Source organism: Osmerus eperlanus, chromosome 5 (genome assembly GCF_963692335.1).
Source record: "Osmerus eperlanus chromosome 5, fOsmEpe2.1, whole genome shotgun sequence".
Lineage (NCBI taxonomy): Eukaryota > Metazoa > Chordata > Actinopteri > Osmeriformes > Osmeridae > Osmerus > Osmerus eperlanus.
Genome location: NC_085022.1, coordinates 18,309,338 through 18,322,835, shown reverse-complemented (window position 1 = coordinate 18,322,835; position 13,498 = coordinate 18,309,338). Strand labels below are relative to the sequence as shown.

The following is a 13,498-nucleotide window of genomic DNA, read 5'->3' as shown; positions in this document are numbered from 1 at the left end:
CCTATACAATGAATATGAACACGTATCCTAATTTGGTTTCCATGCCTTTCACCTCACTTCGGGAGTCAAGTGATCGTTTCTCTCGACTGTAGTTGTATCGAGGAAGTGACGTCTGCAGCGACTTCTGGGGGCGCACGATTACTGTATTTACAGCAAGTGATTCCGCATGCAGTTGACCGAAACGCACAACCTACACGCGGGGGTATCCACAACCCAAAGGGGACGATAGCCATGACGCCCTTTACTTTGACCTGTTCATGTCTTTTAAGGAAAAAGGATTGCTTACAGAAGTTGTTTATTTACTGCAATGTCTTACACACGCAGAGCGGCTTACCATGGAACTTGAGCAACAGAGCGCCGTGGATGGCTGGTTCAGGTCAACGGAATTTCAGTGTCATGTCTACCGGAGTCGGGCAGGTGTTGGCACATCAACCCCTTAAAAACTACGCGGCAACAATGTGTACTGGTTCCGCAGGTGGTCCAGACATGACCAATTGGTTATGGTCTGTTTACAACGAGACAAAAAAACAAACAGAAGGTATGGCTTGAGTGGTAAAAGGCAAACATTCTCGTGTGCACAGTTCTTATTTTTGCTTAATAGAGTCCTTAAACGTATGTTGAGGGACATCTCACCTGATAGAACTAGCTATCAAATCAGAATCAAGCTGCAAACGCTTCAATGTAATGTGAGTGCCATGCGCTGTTGACAGTCCCATACAGATTCTGTAACATGATTCTTTGGCACCTCATGCAGAATTGACATGACCATGACATGTTGTTTTTCAGATTTGTTTGCGTGTTCTCTAGAAATGGGGGCTTTTGAGACAAATGCACTGAAACATAGGGGGCTAAGGCTATTGTCAGTAGCTTGCAGGTATAGCTTCTGGAAAATCAAGCTTTACTTGCTCTACTTAAAGATGCATTGAAAGCTGGTTTTTCAATGGGAAGGCCACCTGGTCCGTTTTTTTCCTTCTGTTGCAGCATATAAATTGGTTTCCCCCAATTCAAGTTTGACATATCCACAACCAGTTCATTGCAAACAGCTGACTAGATTGTTCTCCCCTATTCCTTCCAGACTTGATTCCAGTAATATCAAAGAACTCAGTCAACCCCGACACCATATTTGCCAACAATGAGATGAGCCTGCAGGATATAGAGATCTATGGGTTTGACTATGACTACACCCTGGCGTTCTACTCCAGCCACCTCCACACCCTGATTTTCGACATTGCGCGCAACATCCTAATTCAAGAACACAGGGTCTGTTCCTCTTTTTGGTTTTCTCACTGACACAGGACAGACACCATAACTACAGTATACACACAGACAGGATCCATCTCCTTCACGGAACCCATGATATTCTGTCACATCGAAATTACTTAAAATGACTGAAAGGCATGTGTTAATGACCCTGACAGGATGTCTTGATGCATCATTTTATAATTATGTAGTGTAAGCTACCAAGCTACAAATCTGAGACACTTCTAAAACATAGCTTTCTTGTGTCTTAGTATCCTGAGGGTCTGCGAGAGTATGAATACATACCAAATTTTGTTGTGCGAGGACTCCATTATGATGTCCAGAAGGTGTGTATGAGCTTTGGTTCTTTTAATGGCCTTGTTTATTACTTTTTACAACTATAGCATTATGTCGAAACTAAGCAATAAAATCTGGGTTCCTCTGTTGTCATTTCCAGGCGTTACTGATGAAGATTGATGCGTTCCACTACATCCAATTGGGAACAGTATACAGGTATTTAATTGTATCTAGATCCGTGTTAGCATAGTAGAAAATATATAATTTTTTGGTTGTCTTATGGTGCTTTAGAAGAAAAAGGTTTGGTGAAACATGTTCTGATTTCTTTTGTAGGGGTCTTCACCCAGTCCCAGACCAGGAGGTAGTGGCCATGTATGAGGGTTCCCATGTCCCTCTAGAGATAATGAGTGATTTCTATGGCAAGGTAAGGATTCTGCCCCATGCCTACCCAACTTATGTCATATGTCAGAATTATCGAGCTCAGTGAAGTCAGGACCCTATTCGAGAAACACCTGTTATTTACCTTTTGTAAGGGTTCGAAACCCACTTACCTCAGGGAAGTAAAGTTCCCTTTGGCAGTGCAGTGCAGGTTCCATTCCTGCATTATGGAAATGTCCTCGTGGGTTTAGTCAAACACCCTCTCTGTCTTGTTAGATAAAAGCATGTGCTAAATGTTAATGGAAATTCTGAAACGTCTTATCTTTTCTAATTAAGCGTTTGCATCGTATCTCCTGTATCTCTTCCAGAGCTCCCATGGCCACACAATGAAACAATACATGGACATTTTCTCCTTACCAGAGATGACCCTGCTCTGTTGTGTCAATGACTACTTCATGAAGCACAACATCGACTATGAGCCTGTCCATCTCTACAAAGATGTTAAGGTAAGAGTTCACTGTGGTCCTTAATGACAATGTGGTTGCAGTTATACTTGTCTCCAGTTGGTGGAGGTTAAAGCGTTTCGTGGCTTGTTGTGACTGGTTATTTTTGTACGGTATGTGAGGAGTGCAGTCTTAATTTTAGCTGTGAAATGGCAGTCTAATTTTAGAGTGGAGAGCTCGCCTGCACCATCTGTGTGTAGTCTCTGGTGGCTCTGCCTCTTCAGAGATAGAGGGAGGGCTCTGCCTCTTCAGAGATAGAGGCAGGGTGGGACAGTTGCTGTGCTGTCCCTTTGAGGAGCTGTCAGCATAGTTCTCATCTGCACACTGTGGCAGTTCTGACAGGTTGCTGTCATGAAAAACCTCTCACTTTGTACTGTGTGTGTGTGTGTGTGTTACCACAGAATGACTGACCTTTCTGTGAGTCCTTACTTCAAGGGCCTTTCAACAGGGTTGGCCATTAACTTGCATGGCAGGAGTAACTAGCATGAGAGTGAGCCTTCTGTCCTGAAGCTTTGGCAAAGTCAAGACTTATTTATTAGACATTGGAAACTTTCACCATCTCGGTTGAAGAGACATCTTTGTAGGAATTCATGGGAATACGATTATCTAAATTCAGGGCACTAGCAATTCGCTTTCCGGCCAGTGGATACTGATGTTTTACCATTCTAAATATACTGTAGAATAAAATGTAATCTGTTTCAGAATCGGAAATAATCTAATTTGTCATTCTCTGTCTGTTCATAGGGGGCGATAGGACAGGTCCATGTAAAGGGGCTCATGTATCGAGCTGTCGAGGCAGATATTGGTAAAGGCAACAATGAAATGCTGTGTGTTCTTAAATTTGTATTAGATTTGGTATACAAATATTCTGTTGTAAGAGACTTTAGGGTCAATGTAATTGTTCTTGTAATAAGTTCCCAGAAATTACTTTGAAATGAGTCTGGCTCAGAGAGCTTTGTTTCCATTCCTTTTATCTCTCTCTCTCTCTCTCTCTCTCTCTCTCTCTCTCTCTCTCTCTCTCTCTGTCTCTCGGTCTCTCTCGCTCTTTGTAGAGAAATATATTTGCTACGGTGAACAGAGCCATGCTGTACTGAAGAAGCTCTATGAGAGTGGCAAGAAGATGTTCCTTATCACCAACAGCCCCTTGGACTTTGTGTAAGACCTGTGCCAGTGTGACCAAGTGTGATTTGGCAAGCAGAACTACACTTTCAGCTTTTTAATATGCCACCTCGTGACCAGTGACTCTGTTTATTGAAGTCCCTGGAGCTTCTAGTGTTTGGCCTGAGTTGCTAGTGTTCTCCAAACTATTTGAATAGATGTCAAGATACAGCAAGCAGGAATGGAGGCCAAAATACTTTTGTCTAATTCACAGTCCCCCTGCGAGTTCTCTGTGGAGCCAAGCAATGTGCAAACAAGAAAGCCTGAATACATTAGAAGGCATTACCAAAACCCAGTGGTCTGAATCAAAATATATTCACCATGTCTGTGTTTAGATTTGTATCTGTGTTAAGCAAGTTGGTGAGAAAACAGCAATGTCATGTCAACAAAATAAAAGATGACATAGTATATAGAACTGTTGATGCACCTAACATTTTTATTTATGCTTTTTTAATGATTTTCTGGGCTTTTTGGTTTCTCAGTAACCGGGGGATGAACTACATGGTCGGAAAGGACTGGAGGGACCTTTTCGATGTGGTCATCGTGCAAGCCGACAAACCCGGCTTCTTCAACGACAGGAGGAAGTAAGCCTGTGAACTGCCAAATAGCTTAAAACGGCTATTTTGAACAACTCTACATTTGCATAATTGTGAAATACATTGTAAGATGTGTTTATAGTTACGCAATGTTGTCCCTGGTAGGCCTTTCAGACGAGTCACAGACAAAGGAGGTCTTCTGTGGGACAGGATCCATCGGTTAGAGAAAGGGCAGATATACAAACAGGTACAGGCCTGTCCATTTAACTGCTGAGGTATTACAATTCATGTTGACTATGGAACTCTCGACTTCCAAAGTCTGTCCCCCCATGTTGTGGTTTTGTCTGTGTGTTTCAGGGGAACTTGTATGAGTTTCTGAGATTAACTGGATGGAGGGGGTCAAAGGTGCTGTACTTTGGAGATCACATCTACAGTGACCTGGCTGTAAGTAAAGTTTCATTTTCAGCACATTTGTTGCTTTCCAAAGAGGATTGATTCAAATGATATCCTTCTTCTTTGCTCTACATAACCTGCTGTCAATAAATGAGTCTCAAACATCTTAACTTGGTCATATCATCCATTGGGATATAACCTCTTTTTTTATCAAGATTTTCATTTGACATACTTTCAGTGCAATGTTTGAGAATATCATAACTGGTGTCCAATCTGTCCCCACCACCCTGAAGGACCTGACCCTGAAGCACGGTTGGAGGACTGGAGCCATCATCCCAGAGCTGAGGAAGGAGATCAAGATCATGAACACGGAGCAGTATGTCCACATGATGACCTGGCTGCAGGGCCTCACCGGACTCATCGAACACATGCAGGTGAGCAGATAGCACGCACAAGCGTCTTTGCGTGTGCAGGCGTGCATTCCGATCCGCTAACTCCAGCATTTGTGCTGGAGATACTCCTCACTTGTGTATAATTCACACGCTTCCTCATTTACAGGTACACAGGGACCCAGCATCTCAAGCCGTTGTCCAGGAATGGATTAAAGAAAGAGAAACCATGAGGTACAGAAATGGATCAAAGAAAGAGATGCCACGAGATATCTTATCTTCTCCTGTGGACCATGACGTACTTTAGAGACTTAACTGGAGAAACCCAAGATAGTCCTGTTTATTCAACCACTGATATATTATCTGCACTGTTTCAGTCTTTGAAAGGGCTAAAAAGTGTAATTGTTAAGATGTAGAAGTCACTGGAGAGCACCATTGAGCTTTCCTTCTTTATGAATATGTTGTTGCAGGTCGCAGACAAAGGACATCTTCAACGCTCAGTTCGGAAGTCTCTTCCGGACGTATCACAACCCCACCTACTTCTCCCGCCGCCTCTCACGCTTCGCCGACATCTACATGCCCTCCATCAGCTGCCTTCTCAACTACGACTTCCAGCACACCTTCTTCCCCCGGCGCACCCCCCTGCAGCATGAGTCTCCCTTCTGGCCCGAGCAGACCAGTGCCGGGGCCTTGGACATGCCCTTCCAGACCCACAGGACCAAATCTGAGTAGAGCAGGGTAGGGTAGAGGAGGGGAAAGATTCTGGGGCCATTCCCCAGACTTCACCTGGACACGGAGCACAGACATGGAGATGAGCACCGCACTGACATGTACAAGCCATCTCCACTGCACCATCATAAATACTGTACATCGGAAAATCATATAACCTGATGATGTGAACTGCAGCATCTGAACTAACCCATATATGTATTTATCAGACGACTTGAATAGTATTTTAACAGTGCAAGGTTTTACTATGTAGATTGAATCTACTGTGTCTATGTTGCTTTAAATAGTCCTTGTACCAGAAAGAAACCCTCGCGCATATTTTGCATGTCTTTTATATTGGTATCAAGCAAAGGTAAAAGTAGAGTTGATCACCAAAATACATTTTTTTTTATTGACGTCATGTGTAGACTTCTTTGCAGTTTAGATCATTGTTTGTACTGGGAGGTAGAAGAGAAAATAGATAAATGTTTTTCAGTCTGGAGATTAGGGTAGTTAATTAGCATGTTATTTATTGACAGTGTTCAGTACAGACACGTCTCTTTTGGCGGTAAGGTTCCACTTCAGGTCAGCTCTGCCCAAGAAACCCAACTTGAGACTTGGATTTGACATTAATGGGAGAGAGCTAAGATGGCTATGATTGGGGGGAATTTCGCCTACAGATTGAGCTAATACAGAACCAAGGGTGGAGGCTGGTGTGGTGGAGGGAACAACAAACAATTATTCACTTGATTTTAAGATATTTTATATAACGGACAGTATTTACTGAAAACATCCGTACAGTATAGATTGTCATATATTGTAGAGGGGATGTTAAAGGTGCCTGTGTGCCGGAGGCCTGTATGTGAGTAGGTATATACCGTATATATGTATATATACACCTACGGAGTGAGTTTAACCGATCTACACTGGCTACATTTGGTATGATTGTCTGATATCATCGTTGCTGCTTTTTCCTATTGTCTTCGTACTGTATCTTGCCCTGTTTAAGATTGTCCTTGCCCTTCATGATGGATCAGTAAGTCTCAGCTTTCTTTGTTGAGATTTGTGTGAAGTTAAACAACTATATTATATTAATAACTCCACTTTCTAGTACAAACTCAACTGCCTTAAGCTTTTTGTCATTGAAACTAAAACTGCAGTATGTTTATGCTTTAAGACAAATACCAGTAGTTTTGTTTGTGTGTACCATCCATGATCAAACTAAATGGTTTATGGACAGTTCTTGAAACTGTAGCTCTACGGAGACTACTGGCCCTGCCAGTTCAAACATGGGCTGTTCCTTTTTTTTTTAGGAAAAGGACATACGGTATATATTGAAAATGTTTTATATTCAAATTGAAACGTATAGACTTTTCTGTCAAGCTAAAGAATTGACTTATTATGGGTAAAATAATTTGAATGACTAATTTGCACAGAAATTCGTGAACTGAAGTTCTTCAGTATTTTGTAGGAAAACTATTAAAACGTTTTTTAGAGCTTTTGTTTTGGAAGAAAAGGGAAACGTTATAAAGGTGGAAAATGTGGACAGCTTTTGGGTTACGTACGTTTTATGGATTTTGGAATGAGTACAATTTATTAGAAGTGTACTTTTGTCCTTATTTATTAAAACATATTACTTTGGCAGAATCTCAATGCATTATAGCACTGTTTTCTCATTATTTGGCTCTATATATTTAGACATCGTTTTATCTGTAGGTTTTAACAAACATGTACCATTGACCTGTGTCTGAATATGCCTTTTCTCAGTTACTTCTACATTGGATGTTAAAAATCACAACACCAAATTAATCTCAGATTCTGATTCGTCATGTAATCCTCGAGGATTAATTTTCTAATCCTGCAAATCATTTTAGGGGCAATTAACTAAATTGCTTTTGTGTTGGATTCAGAGGTGCTCCATACAACAGGTGCTCAATCCATGCATTTTAAAGACCTATCTAACACGGATCAGAAATGATAAGATCGATGACGTTCAGTGCCTTGGGTGAGCTGGGATCTCAGGCAGTCGAATGGGAAGCTGCTCCAGGGTTGACCCAGTTGAGAGTAGGTACCATGGACAGCAACACCACATCTTGGAGCGTTGCTCCAACCCTTCTGGTCACCGGAGTCCCTGTGGCGCCTACTATTTTTCCACGGGTGGGCTACAGTATCATCTCGTATATCATGTTCATCAACACAATATTCTCTGTCTTTAACAATAGCATTGTGATAACTGTCATGTTGAAGAATTCAAGTTTGATCAACGCCATGAATCTGATCATCTTCAGCCTTGCTGTGTCCGATTTAATGATTGCCTTGTGTGGATCCTTAATTGTCACCATCACCAACTATCATGGGTCTTTCTTTCTTGGAGAAAAGGTCTGCACTTTTCAAGGATTTGCTGTCAACTATTTTGGTGAGTGAACACATTACTCAGTATAGCTTTAATCATGTGATAGTCTGATTATTTGAACTTAATATCTTTGCAGCTAATGTACCCTTAGTTTTTTGTTGGGAATTCTTGTAGATGCTCATCGTCATCACAGTCAAAGTAATAGCAATGACAAACCTAAATTGTTGGATTGTTGTTCATTCTAGTTGGTTCCTTTCAATTATCTTTGAGTTTTCTTTTTAAGTTTACCTGTCTCTAAATAGACCGACATGTTTACAAGATACTAACACTTTCATGGATGAGAATGATGGCCTATCCTACTACAATTATTATCCCAAATGAGGAGACTCACAACTTATTCAGTTCTCTTCTTGTATGGAAACCAAATGACTTGTGTTTTTTCCCTCCCTTAGGGTTAGTGTCTCTCAACACCCTAACGTTGCTGGCATATGAAAGGTACATCGTGGTATGTAGGCCCATGGCTGGCTTCAAGCTGAACGTGCGGAGGAGCTGTCATGGATTACTCTTCGTCTGGCTCTTCTGCCTGTTCTGGGCCGTGGCCCCCCTGCTGGGCTGGAGCTCCTATGGGCCTGAGGGGGTGCAGACCTCCTGCTCCCTGGGCTGGGAGGAGCGCTCCTGGAGCAACTACAGCTACCTCATCCTCTACACCCTCCTCTGCTTCATCCTGCCGGTCATCATTATCATTTACTGCTATAGCAAGGTCCTGGCCTACATGAAAAAGGTACCAGGTCTGCGTCTCTGAAGGACCAACGGCGAGTCTGTTATGCCTACACATACTGACAGTGACCGCTTTCTCTTATCCAAGTCTGTCTATGGTTGTGTACAGTATACCTGATTCTTAAACACTTTGCCATGAACAGAGCTTTTTCCAACCCCCCCCCCCCCCGTCTCCCCCGTCTCCCCTCTTTCCCCAGCTGAACAGGAGTGTGGAGCTCCAGGGAGGACAGACGTGTCTAGAGGAGAACGAGAAGGCTGTCCGTATGGTGACGTTCATGATTGTTGCCTTCTTCATCTGCTGGCTGCCCTACACGGCCCTGTCTGTTGTGGTCGTGGTGAATCCGGAGCTCCAAATCCCCCCACTTGTGGCGACCATGCCCATGTACTTTGCAAAGACCAGTCCTGTCTACAACCCTATCATCTACTTCCTGAGCAACAAACAGGTATAACTGCATCCTTTAAATTGTTGGTTCAGTTATGGAGAACATCCCATTACCCAAGTACCCAAAGAATTGGTGTGAATACATTGTCATAAATGTATGGATCATGAGTTGAGAATATGTTTCAGAGGTTTCTTAAAGGTGTTTGGTGATAGGATGTGTCTGTCTAACCGGTAGTTTCGGGAGGCTACTCTGGAGGCACTATCATGTGGACAGTACATCCCCCGTGGTCCTGCCAGCAAAGGAATTGGTATGATCTCCATGAGCAGGAGCAGAATGAACCAAGGGGCCAGTCCAAACAGCAAGGTGCTGCCTATGTGATTCTTCTCTTCACCACAACCAAGAAACTGCCATAGTTGTCAGGGTCTGTTTCAGCTCTACAATGTTTGAAATTGAAGAGGGAAATCTACAGTAACTTTCTGGCAGAAAGTTGCCAAAATATTTTTTTTTATTTGTAGAAAATGATCACAAGCTGTAGGTAAAATGCAGTGAGTTATTTTGTGAAGATTTACTGTATTTTCCAGTAGATGTCTGTTTGTTAGTTCACTACTGGTTACCATCTCTAGATCTCACAGTTTAGTTAAGTCTTGTGAATGCTTCTGTAATTTGTAACTTATTATTTTGTTTACAATCTTTATTTGGCTTTGAGAGACACATTTTCCACAATAGATGAGGTCAAACAGCAATATTTTCTAATACACATGGCAGATGGGAACAGCTGAGAAATGGCCGACTTATAAGAGCTCTTTTTAAAAATCTTCTTTTGAGTGTTAGGATTTGAACCTACGACCTTCTGAAAATGTTGAGCAAGACCGAGGATGAGCGAGACCAAGGCTCTTCAACACAAGTTCTTCACAGAGGCCTCTTCCACACAAGTGTATACGGGTGTGTGAAAGTGTGTTTGTACTGCACTGAACAGGTGCATATGTGTTACTGCAAGTAGTTCTTGAAACAAGGTTGCTACATTGATGCACAATAAAAGAAGAAACTACGTTTTTCCTTATCTTCATGTTTATGAGCCTTTGACCACAAATTTAGCCTAAAGGGAATATACATAAATTCACTGTATTTTAGGGGGAAAATGCAATTCTTACATTTGGGAGATATTGACATCAAAATATATATTCAATTTTCTTATTGAAAGTGTGATTTTGTGCATGGGAAAATCCAACATCATAGGACTGATGCTGTAATTCCATCTAAACTTTAGGCAAAGTGATTTCCACTGCAAGGGAGTTTTTTGTTTGCAGAATATGCTATTGTTTAGAACTACTGGCATATTTCTAAATGGATTTAAAAGGGCTGTGATCAACAAAGGGTAAGAGAACATTACACGGCCCAGATCTAATCCCAGATTTGGCATTGCCTGTAAAATTAAAATGTTCACTCAAAGAGCCTTTCCCATTTTTATCTCCAACAAATAGGATTATAAAACTTCATGCTGTAATCCAATATAATGGTTCATCTTTTTATTCCCTTGGTTGTTTAGATACTACACACAGCCATCTGGTAGGCCTATGGCTAATACAATAGATGCCATTTATGCAACTATAGTACATTGATCTAACTGAATGTCAAACAGTGGCAGTGATTTCACTTGTCAGGTCCCCTGTCAGAAATCAAAATGATCAAAATGAATTCAATTCAGCTTTCTGTAATATTTACAGGGAAAATAGGCAAATGTGTTAATGAGTTTGATTAACAGTAAGGGTTCCCTGATGAGTTGCGATGCGGGGCGTTAATTGAATGGGAGGACACGTGCGTCATCTGTCATGGTAATGGATAATCGGTGTAATAAACTCACTTCAACTTGATCTTTGAGTCGTTCAACACGTACGCCAAACAATGTGGATTTAGAAATATTCAGAAAAGGTATATTTAAAATACAGTCAATAACTGGGAGATGAGATCTGTGTCACTGGATTATGGGAATATTACCAATTGGAAAGATTACTCTGACATTGCTTTTTTAACAGCGAACAGTGTGGTCTTGCTCTTCACTTCGTGTGTGGGTATCGCGGCAAACTTATTTGTTATTTTAGCAGTGTACCACCAAAAATCACTGCGTACTTGGAATAATGCTCTACTGGTGAATCTGGCGGTCATAGACATTTTCCGTTGCGCAATTGACTGTCCCATTCTCCTAGCAATTCTTTTGACTAACCAACAAGGCTATGTTGATGGACTGTTGTGCGATGCTCAAGTAGTCTCTTTTTCCTTCAGTTTCTGCATTCAGTTGCTTACCTTAGCAGGCATAAGTGCAGAGAGATATCAGGCCATTGCGCACCCTTTTCAGACAAAAGAACGCCGAAGAAGGGTTTTAATTATGATTCCCTTCACCTGGTCCATTGCCATCCTTGTGGCAGTTTTTTGTTTTACATCACTGAAAGACTCACCTGTATATGTACAATGCAGAGGACTAGGCGTGGAAATCCTCCCCTCATATGACACCTTTGGACTATACATTTTACTTCCGCTATGGTCAGTTTGTTTTGCTGTCATCATTGGATTCTATTCTCGGATTTTTGCAATAGTAAGAGCACACGGTCGGAAAATATTTGACAAGGGTACTGTGCTTAAACAGGGCAAAAGTAAAGAAGAGAAAAAGGAAGATGACTCAAAGGTCAATAATAAAGGTCAAGAGGAAGTCCATGATAAAAACAATCAAACAAATGAGCAGACAGTAAGTCTGGAGCAGGCAGTCAGTCTGGAGCAGACTGTAGGACTAGAGCAGCAGGTGATGCCAGGTGAAATAAAGGCATCTCATACAGATGCTCCAGCTGATCCCATTAACTCTCCTAGTAAAACCACCAAAAGTCCGAAGCGTGCAGGTGTGACATTCAGGGAAGGAGCGCTCACAGTCATTGATTTGGACGAGGGGGTGACAGCTCCCTCAGAGCGCCTGGAAGTCAGTGAGCTTGAGCAGCAGCCTGTTAGCTGTGAAGCACAAGACGTTGTAGCTTTACCTGAGACTGAAGCCATACAGTCTGTTACAATTAGTGCCCCGGATCAAAATGAAGACGTGGATGGCGCTGTCTGTATGATGCCATCAATGGCCAGCAAAGAAAGAGCGAAAAAAAAGAAGGAGGGTAAAATGGCCAAGCGCTCTGGGTACATTATTCTCACTTTCCTCATATTTTGGATACCATTGATAGTAATGATCCTAGTGAACTTTTTTATCAACAGAGAGAAACATGCTGGGGTAAGTTTGATTGTAGTGCAGCATGCAATGTATTTAGTGCCTTTAGAAATGTTTTGAGAAAAGAGTAAACTGTTTAGTTTGATTGTTCTTTTAAACTACTACTCAGACCCTGTAAAGTAATTTAAGTGATTCAGTTATAATAGTTGTGTAGTTTGACACACAACAGCCATAACAAAAGTAAAACCAAATAATACCTTTGCTATTTCAAGATTGACATAGACATTTTGAGCACTTAGCCGGATAAACTAGTATCAGTACAGTTTATGTTCCAACAAAGAAACAAGTCAATCAATGAAACAAATGAACAGTAGGCCTACATGTCCCTGTGTGTTCTGCTGCTCCTTGCACACGTGTGTGTGTTGTCTTCTAATGAAGCAAAATTCCAAGCTGCCAATCAACTGCAAATTTGCATCTACAGCCATAGAAACCTCAGAATTGGTCGTATGGTTGGTCGACAAACTCAAGAATGCGCTGCATTTGGATGTTTTATCCCTCTTTTCATGTTTCATAAATCCAACTTTACAGGGCGGTGTAAGAGGTGGGAGACTTGCGTTGGGCACATGAAACAATATCGGTTCTTGATCAGCGAGGTACAAATGCAGTGAAAGTGACTCAAAGTTTGATGCTTTACATTCTTTTAACTCTTCTTCTTCCAGATGAAGATCACTCAGGATCTAGAAGTTCTCTCTGTCTCTGTTTCCTGTTTGACGTCGGTCAGCAACCCAATAACCTATGCTGTAGTCAACCCTCAGTTTAGGACAGTGTTTTATACCTTCAGAAATAAATGTAAATCCTTTTTTTCGGGGTAGATTTCCCCTGTAGGATGGGTGTTCCAAATAAAATTGAATTTGTACATCCATATTCATCCCTTTCATTTTTGCCCTAATGCCAAAATGTTTTATTCATGTACAATTTATTTTGTTTTAATATAGCATGTTCTTGTCATTTCAGAAGGTGCAGAATATGCGTACCAAAATGCCTGTAGTTTGGTAGCGGGCTCTCAGGTGGGTCCGTCACACGTTGTCAGTAGGTAACAAACACAGGAAGGTGTCATCCGCTGTGAGATATGAACCAGTGAGAACTCAGGCACGGCTCTTATGTAACCGACAAGACCTGCTTTCTGAC

The 13,498-nt window shown here is 41.7% G+C and overlaps 3 protein-coding genes across 3 annotated transcripts; all 3 read left to right on the top strand.

Moving 5' to 3' along the window:
- Positions 1–100: 100 nt before the first annotated feature.
- On the top strand, positions 101–7,259 carry nt5dc3 (5'-nucleotidase domain containing 3). The gene is made up of 14 exons (XM_062462288.1): positions 101–538; positions 1,076–1,260; positions 1,512–1,586; positions 1,697–1,752; positions 1,870–1,960; positions 2,283–2,420; positions 3,162–3,222; positions 3,470–3,572; positions 4,058–4,159; positions 4,277–4,358; positions 4,469–4,555; positions 4,798–4,938; positions 5,063–5,127; positions 5,364–7,259. Exons 1-14 carry the CDS (start codon positions 232–234, stop codon positions 5,623–5,625), a joined length of 1,755 nt encoding a protein of 584 aa, XP_062318272.1. The 5' UTR covers positions 101–231; the 3' UTR covers positions 5,626–7,259.
- Positions 7,260–7,587: 328 nt separating this feature from the next.
- On the top strand, positions 7,588–9,521 carry LOC134020664 (pinopsin-like). Its single transcript, XM_062460827.1, has 4 exons — positions 7,588–8,017; positions 8,407–8,735; positions 8,929–9,174; positions 9,349–9,521. Exons 1-4 carry the CDS (start codon positions 7,588–7,590, stop codon positions 9,490–9,492), a joined length of 1,149 nt encoding a protein of 382 aa, XP_062316811.1. The 3' UTR covers positions 9,493–9,521.
- Positions 9,522–11,032: 1,511 nt separating this feature from the next.
- Positions 11,033–13,195, top strand: LOC134021441 (octopamine receptor 2-like). Its single transcript, XM_062462291.1, has 2 exons — positions 11,033–12,373; positions 13,030–13,195. Exons 1-2 carry the CDS (start codon positions 11,075–11,077, stop codon positions 13,180–13,182), a joined length of 1,452 nt encoding a protein of 483 aa, XP_062318275.1. The 5' UTR covers positions 11,033–11,074; the 3' UTR covers positions 13,183–13,195.
- Positions 13,196–13,498: the final 303 nt, after the last annotated feature.